The sequence below is a fragment of the Calonectris borealis genome, chromosome 2, assembly GCF_964195595.1.
Source record: "Calonectris borealis chromosome 2, bCalBor7.hap1.2, whole genome shotgun sequence".
NCBI lineage: Eukaryota > Metazoa > Chordata > Aves > Procellariiformes > Procellariidae > Calonectris > Calonectris borealis.
In genome coordinates, this window is record NC_134313.1 from 8,692,337 (window position 1) to 8,717,112 (window position 24,776).

A 24,776-nucleotide genomic window follows, 5' to 3' on the forward strand; every position below is an offset into this window, starting at 1 on the left:
GGCTGGCTGTCCTGATTATGTTCCCTCCCACCTTGTGTACCTAGCTCAGTCAGTAGGCACGGGAGCTGTCCTTGGACTAGGAGGGCACTTAGCAACAACTGAAAACATCAGTGTGTTATCAACATTCTCCTCATACTAAATCCAAAACACAGCACTAGGAAGAAATTTAACCCTATCCCTGCCGAAACTAGGACAAAAAGATTCTAAAAATTAAAACTTTTGCATCCTTCTTTCTCTTCCCTTCCTTATACAGCATTTATATTTCCTGTGCTACCACTGGTGCTGTGCCTGCTTCCCACGTGTTCACCTGCTGTGTGGAGTTTTAGAGCAGTAAAGGGGCTTCAAATCCATGTAGAAGTCAGAGTCAGTGCCTCTTATCAGGCCTCTGCCGTGAAGAAAGCCATGTTATTAGGTGCCCTTTTCCCACATGCAACGTTCTTTGCCAGCTCCATTTCCTGCTCTATGACGCATCACATGGATCTTACACGAGGGCTCAAAATAAAAACAGGAGACCTGCAGATTTCTTATCATACTGTAGAAACGTCAGTTTTTCTCAATGTTTTGGTGTCTCACTGGGGGGGAAAAAATGTTCCTTGTGGGAGACTTGAGTTGATTAGGATTTGCATTTGGAGTTGATAAACATGAGTCCTACTGAAGTTAATAAAAATTTTCCTGATTCTGAAATGAGAAGATCTTCTGTATCTGGTCACACAGCGCAAACAGATCATTGTGGATGTATTATGCAGTATGACAAGGTATGTGTTTCTGACCTGCTTGGGCCAGCAGTTGCAACTTGCTGCCTTACTAGCCTCTATCAAGTTTCAATTTACCGTATTCATAGATCTGAAAAGCAATTTTGGAAAATTATTCATGTATTCATACAAGGGAAGAAGACCCTTCAGACCTGATATTAAACAAGTCCTTTGAAATTAAAGGGCTATAGATGAAAAGGAAAAGGCGGGAGAAACAGCAAGTGAAAGGATTTGGGAAAAAAGTGAGAAGGGAAACTAACAAAGATTAACGTCTAATAAAAGCTGTCTATATCTGTTCATATTGTATTCTGCTTGTTCCAAGTTACCCACTGAGCCCAGAGTGAATTGCCTCATACTTGCTTATCTTTTCTTCTCTACTCTCAACTGGTTTTTGACTGCATTGCAGACATTGCAAATAATCTTAATTGGAAATATTTATACGAGTGTAGACTGCTGGACTCTACTCAAGATTCCTAGAATGAGTTTATAAGTAAATGAATGATTCATAGAATAGAAGAGGGACCACGCTCATTTGAGGAACTGCATTGCCAGGGATAGACAGCAGTATTTCATTTCTGGGCTTATATTAGAAATTAGGGTCAGCCAGGATCAGATAAATGCTTGGGGTTTTTTTGGGGGAGCGGGGGGGTTGTTTGTTTGTTTACATGGAAGTCCATGATCTGACATTTATTTTAGTATTTTAAAGAAATAAAGGAAAATAAATTCTGTAAGAATTTGATGTATTCTGCATAGAGGACAAGAGTATTATATATGCATTACCCATTAGTTTTTTTATGAGACCCTGCCTGCTTGCTCATTTGATAGCTTTCTTAGTTTCATTTGCTTTGTGCTGGGAAAGTCACATAAAATTTTTCCCAAAATTGTTTCTTTTCTCTTCACTGATATTCCCTGCCATCCATTGTTTTGTTTACGTATTTCTGCACTCTCTGGGAGATGGATTTTCTGTTTGTGTCTGTGCAGCAACTTGTGCAGTACATATGTGATGATCTAGTTGTGGCCTCTGTGTTCTGTTATACCGCTATCAGCACATGCTTTCTTTTAACATAAAATAATAGTTGCCTTATGGAGATTTTAGGCCAATAAATAAATTGTTTGGAGAGCACATGTCAGTGCCATGATGGAAAAAAGTTGTGGAGCCGTATAATACTTGTGTGCGTTATTTTATTGCAAACCTCAGTTTTGGTATTGAAAGTAGACAAGGTGTGTAATTCATTGACTTTCTCTGTATGTTGCCCATTACTTTAAAGAATCGTCTAGAAATTAATTTCCCTGAGCTTTCATATCAAGTCACTGACTTGGAGTTCTGTATTGCCAGTTTAATTCTATGCTTCCATTATTTGTTCTTTAATTAAAGTCATAATGACAAAAGTTACAGCTTTAATTTATCTGGTGTATTGTTATAATAGTTTCAATATCAAAGTAATGCGGAAAAGTGTCCCCTTTCACGACAGCAGGTTTTTCCTAATACTACAGATTGGCGTGAAATGAATGTTTAATTTCATTCTCTGTAACTGATAATATCTTTGTCCTAATCTGAACAAAGGTATTTTGCTTTTGTGAACTGTTGAGTGTTAAGCCCCTTGATAGGGAAACTATTTCAGTTTTGTATAGAGACGGAGTTTTGAGCATCTGCTATAATGGTGAAGACTTAAAATACATTGAGAGCAAAAGAAGAAATTGTATAGGGATAATAAGTGTCAGTGAAAGACCCTGGTGACTGAGTGTAGTTATATGTTGTTTTATCAAAATAAAAAGTTTATTTCTATTTACCTGGTAGAATACCATATGGTAGGTTTCCATTACTGTAAAACTGAATGCTTTTTCTAATCACCTTATTCATAAAAGACTTATGTGCAATGAGAACTTGGCTTATAACCATCTTATGAGAGTATATTTGAAGCATTTGAACATGATGGGCAAGAGGCATCATTTGCCATGGTAATGAGGAGACAGCCATCTGGTGGCATAGTTCCTAAAGTGGCATAGCGCCCTTCCCTAGCCATTAGATTTGTTAGAGTGAGTTCTGGTCACCTAATGCAACAATTTATCACATGCAGGTTATTTCTGTTCTGCTTTAGTCAGTAGGGGGGGAAAAAGAGAACTACTTATTTGCATAATTACAAGCAACTGAAATCTGACTTTTGACCAAATGACTTTCATAAGAAAAAGAAGTAAAAGCTGTTTAATCTAGTGTAGAAAATTGATACTTATGATTTCGTCATGCTTAGTTTTTTACCTGTAATGCTGCATACTCAGACAGTAAACATTGTGCTAAATTCGTGCTATGTATAATTTTGTAGATAGTCAGAAAACTTAGGTTTACATTTCTGTATGTTAACATAAACAGTCGAAACTCTCAAAAGCAAAGATAGTTGGGTGAAGATGACATTACACTGTTAACTCTTCCTCGTTTGCTTTGATGATGTGCCAAAAAACTTAATAATATTTGTTTGAAACTTGAGAAAACTAGAGCAGCTGTTTTAGAGAAGATACACTTTTTAAAAATTATCAAAGTATGCCACCACTGTGTATGTTAAATATTAAGAACTCCGTGTTGTTTATAAGCACTTAAAAAAAATCCCAGCACTTATTGAAAGAGTACATTGCAGTGTGGTTTTGCCTTGTGCCCTGAAGGCCAGCACACCAGGGCTTTGTAAGACAACAGGGAACTGATATTTAAAACTGAAGCTTGTCAGAGACCCATCTTGTAGATTTTTGGACTATCCATACAATTTACATTTGAAGCTGCAATGATATGTAACGGAGTAGGCATTACAACTAGTTTCTAAGGAACTCTGTGATCTGAAATAAAAGGGTGTTTACAGGGCAAAAGCATTAGTTCATAATTATTTTAAATGTGCTAGGCTTTGGTTTTGGTGGGCCTAAAGCAGAACATAAGTCATAGACACCCTCAGACTTGAAAAAAATTTCACTTGGAAACTATGACTAGTCTTCATTGGTGCTGCTAAACTTGAATTTCAGCCAGAATCGTGACTGGGGGAATGATTCTGCACAGGCTGAAGCATCCCCTAGGTTTGCAGTATTTTTTGTGGCCAGGGGAAAAAATGGAGTGGGGTTGGTCAAACTTAGTGCGTTGTCATTCCTTGAAAAATCTTTCCCCTCTCTAGTATATATGCCACTTCTAGAATGGCTTTTGTTAGCAAAACAAGCACAAGTTCTCACTTGTGAGATAAGTTATTATTTACATTGCAATTTATGTTCTCTCTGTCATAGTTTGGCTATCTCCCTTAACATCTAGCTCTTGAGAGATGAAACCAATACTTCTTATGTGGACCTAATTGCGGAAACGATGCTGTATCTGAGACTAATGCAAATAGTTGTCTGTTCCTGCTCTTTCTCTCTAATTGGTCTGTGGTAGGGATTCCCCAGGGATAAAGGTGTAGAGGGAGGGAAAGATGGGAACAGTATTCCTGCAACTTCACATCCACCAAAGAGGGGCATGCAGGCAGGGGAGCAGGATTGCTGTACCTTCCCAGGTATATGAGTCGTTCCAGACTCCTTCCATTATCCAAAATTGCCCTTTAAGCATTGTGAGAGTTCAACTACTTTTTTTTCCCCCCTTTTTTTCATGTTGGACACATGGCTAAAGGAAACCTTTTTAAATTACAGTTATGTGGCTTCATTGAGATGGGGTCAAATTAAATGGGTCCTTAATGCCTTGAAAAAGAATTTGTATGAAAATAACTCAAGGATTTATTTGTGTTTCCTTATAGGTGGCATTAAGTGTCCTGTTTGCAGCTTTGTGTACGGTACAAAATGGGAGTTCAACAGACATCTTAAAAACAAGCATGGGATGAAGCTAGTGGAACATGATGGGGAGACCAAGTGGGAGGTAAAGCAAAGTTGCCATGGCTTTGGCCCTAAGATTTTAAAAAATTCTAGGGAGAAAAGTGAAGATAAGAAGTATTCAAAAATGTGTTCTTGACTTTATATAAGATCAGGAGGTCATGTGATCTCATCTCCATTTTGAATGCATACATTGCTATCACTGTTAAGCTTGACTGCTTTAATATCTGATAGGATTAACAACATTGTAAGTGCTTATTTCTGCATTTTAGGTCTCTAGTCCTCTATTTGCAGCAGAAAGGGTGAAAGTTTTAGCAAGAAAATGTGAAATTGAAACACTGCGTTTTGTTATATGCTAAATATTCACTGGTGTTAACTGCAAGCTTATATTGCATTAATGAAGGAAGCTTATGTCTTGGTCCAGAAAAGGTTAGAATCTGGAAAACTGGATTTGTAAATTGATCAGCTAAAAAAATGGTGCTATTATACAGAGTAAGCGTTCTGTCATTTTGGTCTGTGTTTCCAGCTTCAATCCAAAGTATAAAGGAAATCACAGTGTCACTAAGATTAAAAAATTCATTAGACCTAAGAAGCTGGGTTAGAAAAAACCAAACCAACAACCTGAATTTTCTCGGTTTGGGTGGGGTAGGGCAGCTACTTTGAGAGGGCTTACCCCTTCAAGCTTTCCTCTGCTGTCATATGTGTAGCTATTTGTTTTAAAATGAAAACTGTTACTCTCATAGAGCAGAGCTGACTGTAGATGCAAAAGCTATGGGAAAACCACAGAACTATCTAGACACTTTTATTTAGAAAATTACAGTTGGCAAGCTGAGTCTTTTCCACTGCCTGAGTAGGCTATTGTTGGTGTCCAATGAGAGGAAAAAGCCAGAAGTCAACTGCAGTTGGCTGACCTCCACAGTTTAAGACCTGTTCTGCTAAATTTCAGGCAGTCTAGCCCCTGTTACAAATCTAATGCCTGATTTGGAAGAGCCATCCTGCAGTTCTTGTTTAACAGTTTTTGAGTATCCACAGATAGAATGTTAAGTCCTTGAAAAATATTGGAGAAGGTTCTATATGGACAGTTATTCAAAGAAGACAGGCAAGCATTTTAAAATGTAGTCCTTCAAAGTCTTGTATCCACATGCATTTTACAAACGATTCTCTGCACGCTCGCCCAGAAGATGCCCAAACCTGAAAAAATAAGAGGACATCCAGGATGCAAGTGTGTCTCTGCTGCTGAAACAGCTATAAGTAAAAAAGTCCTATCAGAGCAGGAATACATATTGACAGCTTGTCTTGAAAAAACATAGTTATGAAAAGGATAATTTTTCTAAAACAAAATGCCATTTTCAAACTTCAGAGGCATTTTACCAGATCTGCAAAGACATGCATTATGAACTGATTTTGCCCAAAAGGTCTTTACTAGACCCTGATACAACAGAAGTCTATTGTTAGTTGTAAAATAACTGTGCAACAAACATGAAGTCAAGATAATTTAGCATGCGTAAAACAACTTTTGAAGCAGAATCTAGAAGACGACTATGGGATGGTATCCTGACTCCCATGTAATATTGTTCTTGAATTCTGTTTCACCCAGTATTTCCATAACTGTTGTTACAATATTTGTTGTCCAAAACTCATTCCTTTAAACTCAGAACTTTCATTGTTATCTGAATTGCTAAAATGAGAGTGAGATTATTCATGCCTTGGCTGGGTTTTGTTTTCAAGTTAACTGCTGAAGTTTCTGAAGAAGCATCCACTCAGTATCTCCATATCACGGAGGCTGGAGAAGATGTTCAAGGCACTCAAGCTGCCGTAGCTGCATTACAGAACCTTAGATATACTTCTGAGAATGGTGAGTTACCTTTTTTAGGTTGGAACACAAAATATATCTTTTTTCATAAATATCTAATTCTTTTGAGTATACTGGGCAATATATGGTCTCCTGTGAGACTATTAAAAATTACAAAATTTGTCATCCAGAACTTACTTCTAGGGGGTTATATTTTCCTTTGAGGATAAATAGTGAGAAATGACCATTCTTTATGAATTTCTATATCCTTAAGTCATTAATACTTATCACGCTCTGTTTTGCACTTTATTATTAGGTGTGTGGAATTTCCTGCCTGTATTATTAAATATATTGTGAAATCAGCTATCTTGGCAGAGTAGATGGTGTGTATCTAATGGCAATTCTCTAGCTATTATTTTTCTCCCTGCTTAAGTCAGCCAGACTGCAGAAGTGACACAGTGGAATAGCTCATTTACCATGTTCCCGAGACAGTACTAACAAACTTAATTCTGATGGTACGCAAAAGTAAGCAAGCTATTCTGTATCAGATTGAGGAAGAACAAGAGTGGGTTTAGATAATGATTCCTAAGTGGGAAATAACAAAAACTGGAAGAAAAGAAAAAATGTCCAGGTTTCCAAGAGTGTTAAAACATCAGAGACTAGAGTAGGTGTTCATATGTTTTGGTTTTGTGTATATAAATAAATGTGTTGGTTATCAGAAGATAGCATTTTACAATTGGTTACCACTGTGGTCTTTATAGTTCATAATACAGATACATTTTGAAAACTCCCACTTTTAATGGAATTTCCAAGCATGTTGCAATTAAATTACGTTACTGCCAATTTCTGTATATTATTTTATTTTAATGACTGGGAATTCTGAATGAGTAAAAACCTCCTGAGAACTTTTCTTAAGCTTTTATATATTTAAATTAAAATAAACGTGATCATGGAATATGCTGTACATAACAGTTTTGATTTTAAACATGAGGCTATAGTTTTCAGAGTAGAATGATTTGCTTTTTAGTGCACCCAACTTCAGATACTCTTCCAGCATATTTCCAGCATGTTCCCAAAACCAGTAGTATCTTGTCTAAAGGCAGTTATACAGAAAAAAAGCTAAAGCAAGCAGACATTTTTCAGTACTCATATAAGCTTGTTTCTTGCATAGATAACAAAATATAACTACTTTCTGTTTGAAATGAAATTATCTGTCCTAGATCCCCATCACAGTATCAACCTCAGTTTAAAAGGGTTTGGGGTTAAGAGATGAGCTTTATTCTATTTACTGTCTCTTTTCTAGTTCCAACAGTGATTACAGCAAATAGAAGGTAGCTTTAACATGACCCTGACAGTTTCTTTCCCTTTCTGACATCTCTCTCATGCTGACACTGGACGTGTGGGAATGGTGGGCCACACATTCCTGCGTAACAAAAAACGTTTTTCATCATCCAGATCTTTCCTTTTCACACTTTGGGAGAAGTGAGAGAACAACTACGTGTGGGGTTTTTTTTGTTAATTTGCCTTTCCTTTGGCAGGGCTACACACATCAAGAGGATTTTAAAAAAAAGGGCAAACATGTTCTGATCCCATGCTTATAAAATGATAAGCATGAGCTCTCTCAAGCAATTAACTTTTCCCTTCAGCACATTAGTGATAACAGTACTTCTTTTAGGTTGAGGGGTATTGCAGATGGCCGGACAGATGGTAAACACAGGTTTGTAATATACCAAATAGCTGTTGTAGTTATAGGTATAGAATTCAGGTTCTTTTTAAGCTGAATGTCTGGCAAATACACATTTGGATTTGTAAAGTCTTGCAGCTTCCAAATTTACAGTTACTGCTCTGAGTTGTACCTATTGTTTGTTTATTCAACGTATTCTTTCAGATCTCTTTCAAATAGGCATAAAAATGATCAGTGTGGTTTCACTTGCTGATTCATGTATTCCTCGGGCAAATTTGTTTTGTGAATACTTTCCTGCCATGGATCTATTATTAAAGTGTCATGTTATTGAGCTATTTGAAATTTATAAACAGCGCTGTGAGTCAGGGTTAAGGCAGGCGGGGAAAGAGTGCCTGTAGCACTTAGATTCATGTACCCGTAGAGCTGTTTAACTATAATGATCTTATGGTTACTGTCTTTCTGATAAGGTGAAAGACTTGATCCAACAGCTGTAAACATCCTGCAGCAAATCATCGAGTTGGGTTCGGAAACCCATGATGCCGCTGCAGTTGCTTCTGTAGTTACCATGGCCCCTGGCACTGTGACAGTGGTAAAGCAGGTAAGAGATCTTTTCTTCTCTGAAACAGCTATATTTAATTTTTGTATATTTATTGTGAAATTAGTATTATTTTGCAAGGACTAGATTTTTATGACTGTGCAAGACATGTACAGAATTTTTCCTAAACTCATTTTTTACTACGTGTTGTGTGTATGTGTGTTTATATGCCCACAAACATACATGTTTATACATATATACATAAATATGTTTATACATATAAAAAATGCATACATTTTTGCATGTATATAAAATATGAGTGAACAAATACACATATATGTGTACCTGTGTGTGTGAAAATACAGCTTTTTTCTAGCAGGCTTTTTAAAATAACATACTTGCATTGTGTGTGGGCACTTAGTTCCATTGTCATCTAAAAGAATCAGGAGGTCCTTGGCACAGCATTCATCGCGGTACAGAAGAGCATGAAAGAGCATTGCTTGTGCAGAACTGTGTGTGCTCTGCAAACGTAGTGCTGTAGGACCATACCCAAAGAACTCAACCTGGCCACTGTCGTGAGAGACAACAAAAAATGCTTTTATAAGTATGTTAATGACAAAAGGAGAGCCAAGGAGAATCTCCATCCTCTATTGGATGCGGGGGGGAACGTTGCCACCAAGGACGAGGAAAAGGCTGAGGTACTCAACGCCTTCTTTGCCTCAGTCTTTAGTAATCAGAGTGGTTATCCTCAGGGTACTCAGCCCCCTGAGCTGGAAGACAGGGACGGTGAGCAGGATAAACCCCCCATAATTCAAGAGGATGAAGTTCATGACCTGCTATGCCACCTGGACGTTCACAAGTCTATGGGGCCGGATGGGATCCACCCGAGGGTACTGAGGGAGCTGGCGGAGGAGCTTGCCGAGCCGCTCTCCATCATTTACCAGCAGTCCTGGTTAACTGGGGAGGTCCCGGACGACTGGAGGCTCGCCAATGTGACTCCCATCTACAAGAAGAGCCGGAGGGAGGATCCGGGGAACTACAGACCGGTCAGCCTGACCTCGGTGCCGGGGAAGATCATGGAGCAGTTGGTTTTGAGGGTGCTCACGAGCCATGTCCGGGACAACCAGGGGATCAGGCCCAGCCAGCACGGGTTCATGGAAGGCAGGTCCTGCTTGACCAACCTGATCTCCTTCTATGACCAGGTGACCCACCTGGTGGATGAGGGAAAGGCAGTGGATGTGGTCTACTTGGACTTCAGTAAAGCCTTTGACACTGTCTCCCACAGCATTCTCCCAGAGAAGCTGGCGGCCCATGGCTTAGACAGGTGCACTCTTCGCTGGGTAAAAAACTGGCTGGACGGCCGAGCCCAGAGAGTTGTGGTCAACGGAGTTAAATCCAGTTGGCGGCCGGTCACGAGCGGTGTTCCCCAGGGCTCAGTACTGGGGCCAGTCCTGTTCAATATCTTTATCAATGATCTGGACGAGGGGATCGAGTGCTCCCTCAGTAAGTTTGCAGATGACACCAAGCTGGGTGGGAGTGTTGATCTGCTGGAGGGTAGGAAGGCTCTGCAGAGGGACCTGGACAGGCTGGATCGATGGGCTGAGGCCAACTGTATGAGGTTCAACAAGGCCAAGTGCCAGGTCCTGCACTTGGGCCACAACAACCCCAGGCAACGCTACAGGCTTGGGGAAGAGTGGCTGGAAAGCTGCCCAGAGGAAAAGGACCTGGGGGTGCTGGTTGACAGCCGGCTGAACATGAGCCGGCAGTGTGCCCAGGTGGCCAAGAAGGCCAACGGCATCCTGGCCTGTATCAGAACTAGTGTGGCCAGCAAGAGTAGGGAGGTGATCGTGCCGCTGTACTCGGCACTGGTGAGGCCGCACCTCAAATCCTGTGTTCAGTTCTGGGCCCCTCACTACAAGAAGGACATGGAGGTGCTGGAGCGTGTCCAGAGGAGGGCAACGAAGCTGGTGAAGGGCCTGGAGCACAAGTCTTATGAGGAGCGGCTGAGGGAACTGGGGTTGTGTAGCCTGGAGAAGAGGAGGCTGAGGGGAGACCTCATCGTGCTCTACAACTACCTGAAAGGAGGTTGTAGCGAGGTGGGTGTTGGTCTCTTCTGCCAAGTAACTAGCGATAGGACAAGAGGAAATGGCCTCAAGTTGCGCCAAGGGAGGTTTAGATTGAACATTAGGAGAAATTTCTTTACTGAAAGAGTGGTCAGGCCTTGGAACAGGCTGCCCAGGGAAGTGGTGGAGTCACCATCCCTGGAGGTATTTAAAAGACGTGTAGATGAGGCGCTTAGGGACATGGTGTAGTGGGCATGGTGTGTTGGGTTGACGGTTGGACTCGATGATCTTAGAGGTCTTTTCCAACCTGTGTGATTCTATGATTTTATGATTCTATGATTGTCGTTAGTCTTTGCAATGCTGTCCTGTGACTGAACTTTGACAGACTTTTAGGGTCCTAAAGTCACGTACCCTGGGGACAAACGAGACTTCTCCTCAGTCAAAGTTCACACTGCTTTTCCAATGAGGGTTGCAACACAAGTGATCTGCAGGCGCGTAACAGCTCCAAGAACATTGCAGGTGCTCCTTACAGCAGTTGCTTATGTGAGACAAAAGTCAGCGTGGCCACCCACATTTGAGACAAATAAAGGAAAATTCATTTGAGTTGTAGTTGGTTGAAAAGATCTGCAGTTAATTTTGTTGTTACCAGGGAAATTGTGCAAGACCAGAAGATATAGATCAATATAAAAAACCCCATGTATAAGATTGATTGTTAATTTCAGGCTTTTGCACGAATTCTCTTTCCAGAAAAATGGTAGATTCAGCTGATAATTAAGTGACATAATTTGTGGTAGGCAGTGTAGTTCCTCTTAAAATGAGAAAAACCTTATAAGATATTGGTAGAAGTAACTTTAATATATGTATATTTTTCTTGAAGTTTGGTACTGCACAGTTTTTGCTAAAAATATTTGCAACATACGGTATTACAGTATGTAATTGTAAGTAAGTGCTTATTAAAGCACTTCTGAAATTAAGAATGATAAGATATACAAAATCAGCAAGTAAAAGGAAATAATTTCCAGTTGAGGTGGCTATTGAGTGCAAACATCAAGACTTTTGCTCAGTATTTCTTCCTGACAGGTATATTCTAACTTTGTTGCTGACATTTTATGTTTCTCCTCACAGTATTCTCCAAGCCCCATTTGTTCCTCCTCATACCTCTCTGCTTATCCCTTTTCCCATTCTGTTCATTGATTCATTGGGGTCTCTGCACTCAACGTGGTTGATAGGTGAGGGAAGGAAGGTACATGAGAAGTCTGAAATTCCTGAAGAGTTTAAGTAACTCCTTTTATTTAAATGAACCAAAACTCTGATTATTCTGAGTACTAGAAATTTTGAGTTCAGTATTTTTTGTAGTGTTGTGAACATTGAATTCATGAGAGCTCCATAGAAGTGGGAAATCCGTCGTCTGTGAATGCAGTATTTGGATAATTCCTAAACTTGTTGCCCAGATGTCAGGGAGACAAGGCAGCATTTCAAGCAAAGCATTTTGAGATGTTCTTTTGCAGTACTTAACAGGTATTTTGATTAGAAACCATGTAAGAGTGTTTAGGTTTTTTGAAGAATAACAGATCCAAATTTGGAAACTAAATTCAGTCATTAAAGAGAAGAGACATTTTAGTCCTATTATGTGCAAGTTTCAAAACAACTGTAACAGTAGAGTCACTGCCAACAGGCACGCTGTGCTATACACATGACCTATTTAAGGGTTGAATGCAGTATTAGCCATAGGTGTTTGTCTATGCTGTCTGTCAATATTACTGAAACCTGTTCTTCCCTTAAAAATGCATCTTTTGAGGCCCTTCTACTAAAAGGGTAGGAGAAGGTGACCGTTGAACTAGCAGCTGCCAAGGGGAAACTACGTTTTGATATTTGAATCTTAAACTTTAAAAATACATAATTAAAAAAAATCAGTGATTCTTCCTCCTCCAAGTATTAAATCTGATCAATGTCTGAATCATCCTAAAATCTACCGTCTTCCTTGTTAGACCATCTGAATTTGCTGATAGCTTTTTGTAAGTAAATGTTTATATTCCAAGTTAATTTTCTCCCTCACTTTTTAATCCATATTTCTAGCCTTTTGAGTTTACAAGCCGCTAAGTATTGATCACTGCTTTTTCCTTGCCTTGAGTACATCAATGACTCTCACTGGTCTGATGTCAAACTGTTAGAAGCTCCACTCCTATATCAAATCAAATATTGAATTCTCAGAGCACAGAATTTCTTTGCTGCTTTTCTTTTTCGTTTTCTTCTCCCCCCCGCCTTTAGAGTCTTCTTAATATAAACCACCTTTTTTCCCCTAACTTGAAGGTGCACAGAAGCAAAATCTGTGAAGAATTTAAGTACATCTCAAGCTGAGTGATCTTGTGCGACCTCTGTTTACGCTGGATTTTACTAATGCCTTACTTTGATGCTCGAAGCACCGTTCCACTATTAACATGTTACTTGCGTGTTCTGGAATGCCCACTCATTTCTTTCTCTGGTAGCCTCAGTGACTTTTCACTTTGTGTCTGCAGAAGCGTGCAGATCTGTGATTTCCCAGGGGAGGATCAGGTGGCAGTATGCCTCTGACAGCTGACTGACTGCTGAGTTACCTCTAGTGGGCTTTATGGAAGTAGAGCAAGGACCAAGGGAGGTCTGCAGATGATGATGATGGTGATTATTTCTCTTTTAAATTTTTCTCCTTTCATTTTTCTCTTTTAATTTTCTCTCTTTTACTTTTCTATATAAACCAGTGTATCAGTGTTTTATCAAAGTCTGTTTGATCTGTTATACAGCTTTAGTTTCCAGTTCTTGTCTTCCCACCAGAAGATTGCTTCAGAACTACAGCCACACCCATTTTTAATTTGAGGGAAAGAAGTCTTTAAATGTTATTAACGTGACTGTAATCCTCTCCTGTTCAGAACTGTCAGCTTTTCTCTTTTCTTCAATACTGAGTTGCTTTCTGTGGGATATCACTCATTTATACCTACGACTTTGTCAGGTTTTAATTATGCTGAGTTCCTAATTGTTAACCTTGAAATGATCTTAAGACATGTTCATATTTCACTTTCCTACTGGAAAATTTATTCCACACTTTCTTCTGTGACCTTCAGCTTCTCTTGTGGATTGTGAGACAAAAAATTCATTCAGGGTGTCAGCAATATATCAGCATCATCTGTCACTGAATTTCCGCTCTTGTTCTTTAATGGCCTCACCGAGTCCTTGCTTAGCAGCTTGGTTCCATTTTTTTCCTTAACAACATTTATTGTAGTTGTTCTGATTTTTATGCTGTTATGTTGGTTTTTTTCTTTTTCTCTAAGGACATACATTATCCAGTTTTTTCATCAGTTCTTACCTTCATATCTCATTTTTAGCTAGCCCTTGCAAATTGCTTTCATATTTCTGTATTTGCACCAAGAAATTTCTTCTAAATCCTAAATTATTAGAACATTTTAAAAGTATTTTTTGCTGTAAATGTTACACTATATTGTTGCTATCTTTGTCTCCCATTTCCTCCCTGGAACTTTCTCCCACAGCTGTCCTCTTCCTTACTTTTCACCCATAGAAGTGCCATTTACACCTGATCCTTAAAATTATGGGTAAATCCAGATGCATCTATCAGTAATGCTGCCATCTTCACGCTTTAGCACTTCCCCTAACCTCAGATACCCCAGCTGTGCAGTACTTCTAGTGTTTCAGGTTAATGCAAGACTTTTGCCTGCAGAAACAAACTCTGTCTTTATCCATAAGTCCTTTTCAGCATTTTGCAAGATTTGCGGTGTATTAGCTAGATCTGACTGGTATATTTTTTAAATTGTTTTCTATTAAGTCACAAGACAGAAAGGATACCATGTTTGAGGTGTTCTTCTATTAAATTATTGTTCTGGGTTGCATGTAGACTTATTGCCAGGATCTTAAATCATGAGTACACATTATAATGGAGGTGAAATCGAGTTCACATTGTCTGTTCAAAGCCCCCAGCTCCTGAATTGGGTGCTGAGAAGAAAAAAAACTCAGTTCTGACTTTGGAAACTTTTAATTTTTTGTTCATAGGAATGACTTTATAAAAGAAAACACTTTGACAACATAGCAATAACCAATCCCATCCTGAATTGGGTTTCAGCTTACGATTTTAAACCCCAAAAATGCAGAGTTAGCCCTGTTTAGCTTGGATTATGATTGGGAAATAGGATTAGTTGTTGACTTTGATAGTGTCATGTGTATGAGGCCTTCCAAAAGCCCGAAATGACTTCAGCTCATTTCTTGCTGGAGAGTCAAGTATGCTAACCTGTTACCAAAGTTAAACTTTTTCTGGTATCTAATTTGGGAGAAATCTTGTTGCGTGACAGCTGTGAAAAGATACAGCTGCTGGGGAACGTAATACGCACCAAATGCCCGAGAGAAAAAGTTAATAATGTGAAGTTTTACCAATAAGATCTGAGATTGGCAAAAATCCACACTGAAGCTTTGATCACAGCATGGCAGGAGAAGTGTATCCTTGTCAGTTTGAGTCCTTTTCAGTTACTAGTGATCCAGTCTGGATCTCCTTCTGACGGAGTTAATCAAGATAATTCTTTATGGCATGATATTTGAGTTGTTCTGCACTGCTTAAAGACAAAAAAAAGTAACAAGGTAGGGAAAAAGTGAGAGCAAAGAGTGCTAAGTTTGAAGAATAACTAGGAAAGAAGCTAATAAATGCTTAGAAAAGGCAGGAAATATTGTTCATAGTGGATGGTAAACACAGACAAGAAATTGGGGAGAAATGGACATGCCTGAGGGACGGGATCCATCCAGAGGGACCTGGACAAGCTCGAGAAGTGGGCCCATGTGAACCTCACGAGGTTCAACAAGGCCAAGTGCAAGGTCCTGCACCCGGGTCGGGGAAACACCCGGTATCAATACAGGCTGGGGGATGAGGGGATTGAGAGCAGCCCTGCCAGAAGGACTTGGGGGTACTGGTGGGCGAAAAGCTGGACGTGAGCCTTGATGTATAGTTATTTCTTTCAGTTATCATATACATGAAATAAGGATATTAATTGATCCTGAAGAAGTAGTTTGTTCCAAGTTAAACATTTGTTTGATTTAAATACTGAGTTTCTTGTGAAGAAACATTTCCCTCAGAAATGAGCACTTCTGTTATCTCGTTTTTTGCAGAGGGGTAGTGTGTAGTGTCTGTAAGTTATTCTCCAACGAGACAAGGTTCAAAGTGCATTTTCTTGGTTTCACAATGTGAACATCCTTGAAAGTTTATTTCCTGAATGCCTCACTGCATTGACCAGAACATCAGAAGAGTTGCTCCTTCTTGGTCTGTGTCTGTCAGCTCTAGTTTTTGTTATAGTTGTTGCTCTTTCATTTCTAGTGCTTGATAGCGGGAAAGTGTGATGCTAGCAAGACACTTTCTGTTTTAATTAATTTATTTTTCGTAAATGCAGTGTATTACTTGTACCAAATCTCTTCGAAACAAAAGGTAGAAACTATGTACTGTTTTTTGTCCAAATTTGAATTTTTCTTTTTGTCTCAAATTACTGAACCAGAGCAGTAGATTTTTGGATTCCCAGTCTCAACCAAAGTTTTAAATCAGTATACTATAGTACCCAGTTAAATTTGGTTGCATGTTATCTGTTTATTGGACTTTTTTCATTTAGATACTGATAGACAAATGTGCTTCTAATTTGCCATGGTTAGGGCTGTAATGTGTTTTTATGTGTCATACCAGACCAGAGATTATTGTCCTGATGTGAGAAACAGATGATTGAGTAAAGCTTTAAATCTTTTCCTCAATATTATTTTTCCTATCTGAACAAGCCAGATCCCTCTTCATTCAGAGCAAATCCTGACTGCCTTGTATACAGAGAACTGCTAGAGAGCAGAGCAGTAGTCTTTGTTCTAACAAAACAAAACCAACACCCCAAAAAAACAACTAATCTATGCCCATGGTCTTGTTCACCATGTCAACTCCCCGTTCTTTTCCTTAATTTCTAATTCTTCAGAACAATGTATCTGGGTGAGCACTGCAAACAGACATTTTTATGCCACCTTTCTTGTAGCACATTAGCATGTAAAAGCTTTAGTCAAAAGTCCAGAGCTTCACATGCTATGTAATACGCAGACATTTGACTGCTTGCATCTTTGTTTGCAAAATCTTTGTTTTGCAAATCTTTGTTTGCAAAATTACATTGCCACTCTAGACAATCTTCTCCTATCCCAAGTAAAGATTGCATCTATCCTCTAAATTCCTGTTACTCTAGAGCCATCACTTCAAGCTCACTCTGAAGATGGCCAATAAGATTGTATTAATCACTAATCATTATTATTAATCACTAAGATGATTATATCAGTCTTTCTGCACAACTATTCATCAGTAGTCCACTTTCTGTTTCAACGCTATGGGATGTAAGTCTTTCCTGCTATTGAAGCCAGAAAGCTGATGTCCTCTTCAGGTAGGATTCTTGTGCCTTGCATGCAGGTGATTAGCTAATCAGTGCTGACTTGTTCTGCATGACGACTTTTATATGGTCTCTTATTTCAACCACTTAGCTAAAATGGTTGTCTAAGCTATCATTATTTTATGCTACAGTTAACTCTGATAGTCTTTTTTCTGACATTCACAGATTATGTTTTGCCCCTTTTGTATTCTTTCAGAAGAATTCAAAGATTACTTTTCTCTGCCCATCTTGACATTACTCTCTCTTACCGTGTTCACTTGATGTTCCTTTTTTGCCACATCTAACAAAACCTTGTTGTCATTTCGAAGGCTTTTTACTCCTTTCTGACTTAGTGTCCCATTTCTCATTAGCTGTAAAGATTTTGACTCTTACCTTTGCTCAGTCCATGAAGATTTAATTGCTCGTTAGTTTTTTCAAACAAGTTTCTTAATGCCTTCTTCCATATTGTGCTTAGTTATGTGGATTTTTAATGAAGAGCAATTTGTACCTTATTGTCTTCTCTCAATTACTCTTCAAAAATATGATGACAGTAATTATCTGTGGTTAGGCTATTGGTATATTGATACTAATGCCTGTCACACAAAACTACCACTGTCTTATTTATGTTGTACTCCCCCACCTTTTTCTGTGTCTGCTTACTCTCTCTTGGTTTATATTGAAATTTTAAGGCCTTTGGGGCGTGAAATACTTTTTGCATGTACCATACCTGATACAATCCAGGTCCTGGTCCAAAGCACTACACTAATATTAACAATAAAGAGCAGTAATTGGCTACTGAGTTCTTTCTCTTTTAATCCCATACAGAAATAAGAGACAGGACTGATGTTCTCACTACCACTGTAGCTTAGAGTGTAGGGTTAACTGTATTCCTGAAAAGCATAGTAACCTCTTTTCAACCTAGACTTCTACATAATTTGCTCTGATGAGTAAGTATATCAACTGTTTCACTAACTAAGCAGATCTTTATCAAGCTTAAGAAAACACTGGATTTCCATGTATTTCACCCTTTATTTTAGTTCCTTTCATCCTTTTATTCTGTGATCTCTTCAGGCTCCAGTAAAATCCTACCATGGTAACAGTTGCTTTCTTCAAAGTGACAGCGGTAGCAATGCACACCAAAGATTACGCATCAGCTTGAAGCTGATCACCGAACAGAATTTTATAGCATAACACATCTTCAAAAATAAGTATCTAATAATATTAGCATGGCTGTCATGTCAAAGGCTACTGCATGTTGTACTTCAGCAACAGACCTAATATTTCAATCTGGCTCTATTTTGTGCCTATATGATGCTGGGTGCTGGTGTTCATCTAGAAAATTTGCCAATACATGCCAATTTGATGCTTAACCTGACGGTACCAGCAAAGGGATGGGGGCAGATGGCCCTGTTTTCTCAGCCTCTGTGGAGTTCTTGTCATTTGTGTAACATATAGAGAAAATCTTATATCAAGATTACTGTCCTGTTAGAGGTCTTGGAGTGATGGCAATGTTGCCATACTTCCTCAGAAGGAAATCTGGTGAAACGGTGTTTTGCCAGATGAGTGAAGTTGCCAGTTACAGTCTCTCTGTCAGGATATATTCAACCAGCCAATTGCTAAAACTTTTTAAAAGTCTACATCACCAGTGTGAAGATTTGTTTGCCACCTTGCATTTTTTATTTTATGCAAAGCAAGTCTTTCATATTCAAGTCTCTTATTATTATGAAACGATTGTGCGCCAGATTGTCTTTGTTTTGTAGTTCATTATAGAGGCTCATATGATCGAATTACAGTGTTTTCTCTGTGTGTCTCTGTGTGTTTTTCACACAATATATCCATATGTCAACTAGAACCGAGAGAGTGAGTTCAAATTATTCAAATGGCACTGAACAAAATGGTAGAGACAGTCCTGTAGGCACCAACGTAAGCTGGCACGTCACATACCCAGGTGCTCTGTGTGATCTAGAATGCTTATATTCACTTTTCCTTTTAATCCTTTCTGTAGATATTTTGTATATTTTCTTACTGTGTTGTCTTATGATATAAATAGGAGCATCTGTAACCTACTGTAAGATTTTGAAATCCTGCAAGATCTTTGTGGTTAACTTTTCTTCTTCACGGAAAACTGAAAGGCAGCATTCAATCTGAAATCAAGGGAGAGATTCTGTAGAGGATTTTGGGTCAAGCCCAGCGAGACTGTTTTAAACACTATGGACCTGCAACTCCTGCTGACTTCAAAGACAATTGAAGATATTCATAATTTCTTAGGATGAGCTCTAGAATAAGAAAGCGGCTTTAGCATCTTACTGCAAATATTTTTTTACTCCTTTTCAGGGAAGGGAAGAAGTATATTTTCCTTAATGGCTTGAATTAATTTCTCTCAAATTAAAAAAGACTTGCTTGTTTTGAGTTTTGAGAGGAAGAGATTCCTCTGAGATACCCGTTTTTAATGTCACTTACATGTATTTGGATGGTCCTCGGATATTTAAATTAAGAACATTTATAATTTAGAAATGTTGAGCTTCTTATGAAGACATGGGGGTGAAAGTCCCATTGGCTTTTGTGAGAGACACATTTAGCCAGTAAAGAATATTTATGCAGGTACTGAATTGATTTAATATGCCAGCTGTGTGTGGCTTCAGCTTCTTGCTGTCATTCTTTAGCGAAGGATAAGCAGCCAGATGCTTTTCAGCTGGCTCTCAAACAGAAAAGAGGTCTTGGATGCTACTCTTCAAAAGATTTCAGATGCCAATAAAAAGAATTGAGCGTAGTGACTTCATTCATTCTGATGGCAGCTGTCCCAGTGTTTCATCAATTTGAGGGATGTAAATTAACGTTTTGAGATTATTCCCTGTGGAACAATCTAATAGGAACCAAGCAGAAGCATGTAAACATTGAACTAATTTGAAATGTAAATATCCAAAATAATGTGGTGATTTGTCAAACTAAAAGGATTACAGATAGCTGTCCAAAAAAGATACTGGAAGCTAGAAACACCAGAAATAAGGGCATTAGTCTTCTTTACCCTGCATGACAAGGGTAATAAAACCACATCAATAAAGTCAGGTAGGGAGGTTAAATTAACTTTCTTTATTGGCCATTTTCATTTCAAAAGCATATAAAACTGAATAAGTATTAGATTGCTGCTATTGAATTGAATGAGATTCTGGTTTCATTTCATTTTCGTGTCAACTGTGCTTTATTTATTTTCCTTTCTTCGTTATTTATGTACACTCACAAAACTATATTTAAAATTATTTATGGGTTTTGATTTAGAGTGACTAAAATGAGACTGTATGAGATCCTTCTCCGACTGTGTTTTGCATTCTTGCAGCTCTTAGCAAATGTAGTGTAATTTTTCTGGCCTGAGGCATGTTGTCAGAGGATTATGTATAGTGCACTAACACAGGAGAAGTTAGTGTACATTACATAATTAAAGGGCCAAATTTTAGACACCCCTACTTGTGTATTTGTTTGAGGATCTCTAGCATCAAAGGCTGTAATTGTGTGCTGATTCATAACAAGCTGTGAGATTTTAATTATCTAACATTTTTAACTGCAGCTTCTTAACTGAATTTGCTAGTGATTAGACTTTTGTCTGCCTATTACGATCTTCATTAGTGGATTTTGTGTATGGCCTTTCCTTTCACACAGGAGCTGACACTGGAGCAGGTAGCCTCAGGAAAGAGGAGAGGACAGTTATGAAAAGGGAGTCCTGTGTATGAATTCATAAAATTCCTATTGCTTTCTGTAGGACTTAGGGTTTCTTTAATAATTCAAAAAATAAAAATAATAATTCAAAAAATTTTTAAAAAAAAAGGGGTGCGTGGGGAGGACAAGAGAAGAAAGACTGCTATGTTTCTTTTCATGATTTAGGTCCTTGCTTTTCGAAGAGAGGCTCCAGCTTCCGTTAGCAAAGGGTACTTTGGTGATACCCACATTTTGTGACAATGTAAATTAGTTTTTCTGAGGGTGGTTGCAAATTTCATTGTGTCAAGACAAGCATCCAGCATCACCCACTTCTGTAGAATGTTGAGCTTGAACTTCAGCAGGAGCTGTTTAAAGTAATTTTCAATTAAAATGTTCAGATATGCTGGTAAAAGAAACAGAACGTGGAAAGGACTTCAGCCCATTCCTGTAGTTTTATCCCTACAATCTGAATCCTGTGCAACAAAGCCGGAGTCAGCATCAGTAGGTACGATCGTGCTGTTACATTAAGGTCAATGTCAATGGCAAGATTCTCTTGAGATTTTAAATCTTTCACCAGATAAAATCCACATGTATTTCATCAATATATTACAGGCATATTGACTCTGGGACCTCATACTTGTTATTGTTCAAGAAAAAACTTTGTATAGCCTGATAATTGAGTGAAAGTTCAAAGTGATAGGAAGCCCTAAAGGGTTTGTGTGTCTCTGAAATCTTCTTCATCTGACAGGTATTTTAAACACGGAATAAAAAAGTTAAAAGAAAAGTCAGTGTACAATAATGGGAATGGTTGCTTAGGGGGAAAAAATGAAATTAGAAAAGAGCATACAAACATATAGAACTTCTTTTTCTCCTTGCTGGTCTCTAAGGAGTCAAACACACGCTTGGAAGCTTCTCTGTAGTTCTTCCCTTCTGTTCCTGCTCCCCTCTTAAGCAACAAATACTGATCTTAATTATATTTTCTTGAACTTGATTGTTCTAATACTACTGTTTACAAAACAATGTCGTATAAATGAGAATCGGAGAACTTTTGGATCAGCTTCTAATTAAAAAAAAAAGCCTCTTTCTAATTTACATAATTTAGATTCCACACTTTATGGAATCTACCATGTTTGACCTATTCTTTTCAAAATCGCTTACGAGTTCAGTGCTGCCAAGAGCACACTGTATACTGCTCTGAGATACAAGGGTACACTGAGATCCAGTAAATTGATCTCTATCCATCCTTTGTTCTCTTCGTATTACACTTTATATGGTTATTGGAAATACCATGGAGTTTTGTTTTCCATCATGAGATGTAGGTGAGCCAGCAAATCTGTCTTCGTTCCCTGTTTGTGTAAGTGGACAATTTACAGATGCACTTGATGATATGAAAAAAGTATTTGTTGTAGAGAATGTGACCTCCTACAAATCCAATCAGCTACTTTCTTACAGTGAGAAATAAACATCATTTATCTCTGAAAGCTTACTTCATAAAACATTTACTAAACCTAAATGAAAGAGAAATAGGCCTTAACAAAAACAACCCATTTTCTGAAAAGAGAAGGAAGAGAGGATTTGGTTAACTGCATCTTGCAGTTGCTGGTGGGTTGGCATTTATGATCCAGCAAATAAAACAGCTCTCTTCAATGAACACAGGGAGTGGTGTTGTGCTGAAAACATCTAACAAATGCCTTTGCATATCAAAAAATTTGCTATTCCATTCTCTCCCCAAAGTACATTATTTTATCTCTGACACTTGAGAGAATGCATTTCCTCCACAGGACTTAGAGTTTTCTGATGTGTTGTTACTGGCCTGGAGTACTGTGCATAGGAATTTTGTATGGATCTGGTAAAGAATTAAGATTTGTTCTTGAATTCTAGTAAATACTGTATTTTAATAATTGACAGACAGATGTTGGAACTTCGAAATTCGATACCAAATTGTATTGTTGTTTTTCTTTTTGACAAGAAGCAAAATGTTCAGTAAAAATTCTGTTATTTTCAATTGTCACTATCCTTTCAATAACATAAAAATTGCTGCCTCAAAAACAGTAGGTCTTAGGGATCTATTTCAGTAACATTTAACATTTCACAGTTTTCTAATAAAATTCCATTAAGGTTTACAATGAAATTTTTACTTCTATGAGCAATCAGTTGGCTGGGGGTGGGGGGTGGGGGGAAGAAAGAAATGGGGACAGTAGATATTTTTTCATGTGGTTTTCAATGGATTCTCATCTTGGTGCTACTAGAGGAATTATTTTACTTCAGATTTATTCAGATAAAAGCGGTTCTGAATGAATGACTGCGGAGAGATTAAAGCTGCCTCCAAAGACCTGTCTTCCTGGAACTTTGCAGCTCTCTGTGAGATGCTGTGTTACTGCTTTCAGTATTCTGTCTAGCTATACACTTATTAATCAAAAGTGCTCACTACAAATTTTGTGTAAAACTGACATTTTCTTTCAAAACTATCTGATTTCTAATTTCTGTGCTGTATTTCCATTAATCATCACAATACCAGGTACTTCTGGGAAAGGTGAAATTTCTGTAACCTCTTCAATTTCTCCTTAGGTAAAAGAAGAGGAGCAATCAGCCAATCACACTTTGATGATTCAAGAGACACTGCAGCAGGCTTCAGTGGAGCTGTCTGAACAGCATCACCTGGTAGTCTCATCAGATGAAGTGGAGGGAATTGAGACAGTGACTGTCTATACGCAGGGTGGAGAGGCTTCAGAATTCATAGTTTATGTTCAGGAAGCTATGCAGCCTGTAGAAGAACAAACTGTGGAACAGTCGGTGCAGGAGCTCTAGAGAACAGTGTTCAAAGGAGGTGGCTACGTGATTTGCCAAAGCCAAAAGTTTGGGGTTTTTTTCCCAGCTAAAAGCAAGCAAGCTGAGAAATTTTCAGTTAATTTGTGAAGCGAGACCTTGTTACTAGATAGTGATCTGACTGGTTGGATTGTATGAGTAACTTAGACATATTATGTACAAAACTTCCTCAGACTTTTTTTTTCTAAAAAATGTTCATATTTTGAGGAAAAAGTATTCTTCCCCTTCTTAGAAGATCTCTCACTTGATTCCTGTAAATGCCCACAAATATTGTCTGTTCAAAACCGTGTTATCCCACAATAATAAAACATCTATAAAGGTAGCTAGAATGTCTAGAAAAGTCCATACATCCCATTTTATACATACTTAATACGTGCTTGACTTGACTGGAAACAGAGTTGTTTTTTCTTTGAATTAGAAGGGCTTCTTATTTCTGAGTACATGCTTAGAATGCGTTTGCCGAGTTGTGGATCTAAACCAAACAATGGCTCAAGACTTTAATTAGAAACATACCACAGATGGACTGTAGTTTGTACTTGTGAGATGATCCTTTGAGTTCGGGAGGTATTTAAAGCCATATGATAATTCTGGGTACCAGTAGGATGACTGTTATTTAGATTATTGAATAATGACAACTGTTTCCATCCCACTGGATAAATCCCTGTCCGGTACCATATGATGAAACCAAATCTGTCAAATCAATGAAATATTCTTTTGTTTTTAAGAAAAAAATTATATTCAAATTATTTGTAAATGCTATAAAAGATGTATGTTCATATGTTTTAAAAAAACATGTTTGTAAATATGATTGTGTGAAAGAACTTGTACAAAAAACTTAAGTAAATATTGACAAGAATCTAGATATTCTTAATTATGCATGTATATAGTTCCAGATTTTTCTTCATGAATCTTGAATTGTTTCTGATTTAATATTTTTAAATTTGAGCTATAAAAGTTATTAATTAATAACAACAGTGTCATGTTTTCTTCTAATGCTCTGATTTCTTAAGTGTTGGCTTCCCTTTCACAGCTAAGTAAAAAATGCTATTTTGCATTGCCTCTGACAAACTATTTCTCCAGTTAGTAATCTGTAATCAAGAAAGTAGCATAATGAAGTCTAGGCGGACCTTTCTATGTGATTGAATTTATTTATGGGTGTTCTGGGTAGAAAAGTGGAGAAAAGCTTTTGACTAAGTTGA

The 24,776-nt window shown here is 38.1% G+C and overlaps 1 protein-coding gene across 3 annotated transcripts in view; it reads left to right on the forward strand.

Annotated features, from left to right (window-relative positions):
• The window catches only part of ZFAT (zinc finger and AT-hook domain containing), a 97,503-nt gene extending 72,964 nt beyond the window's left edge, over nt 1-24,539 (forward strand). Inside the window, exons 13-17 of one of the 3 annotated variants that reach the window (XR_012672245.1) lie at nt 4,508-4,626; nt 6,309-6,435; nt 8,524-8,654; nt 13,171-13,309; nt 23,320-23,395. Coding sequence is in view for 2 of the 3 variants with exons in the window: in XM_075141124.1 (XP_074997225.1) it covers nt 4,508-4,626; nt 6,309-6,435; nt 8,524-8,654; nt 23,320-23,559 (617 nt within the window). In the remaining variant the exon portion in view is untranslated. Of the gene's footprint in view, nt 1-4,507; nt 4,627-6,308; nt 6,436-8,523; nt 8,655-13,170; nt 13,310-23,319 lie in introns of all 3 variants that reach the window. The other 2 variants (XM_075141124.1, XM_075141125.1) reach the window with 2 other exon arrangements.
• The last annotated feature ends 237 nt before the right edge of the window (nt 24,540-24,776 follow it).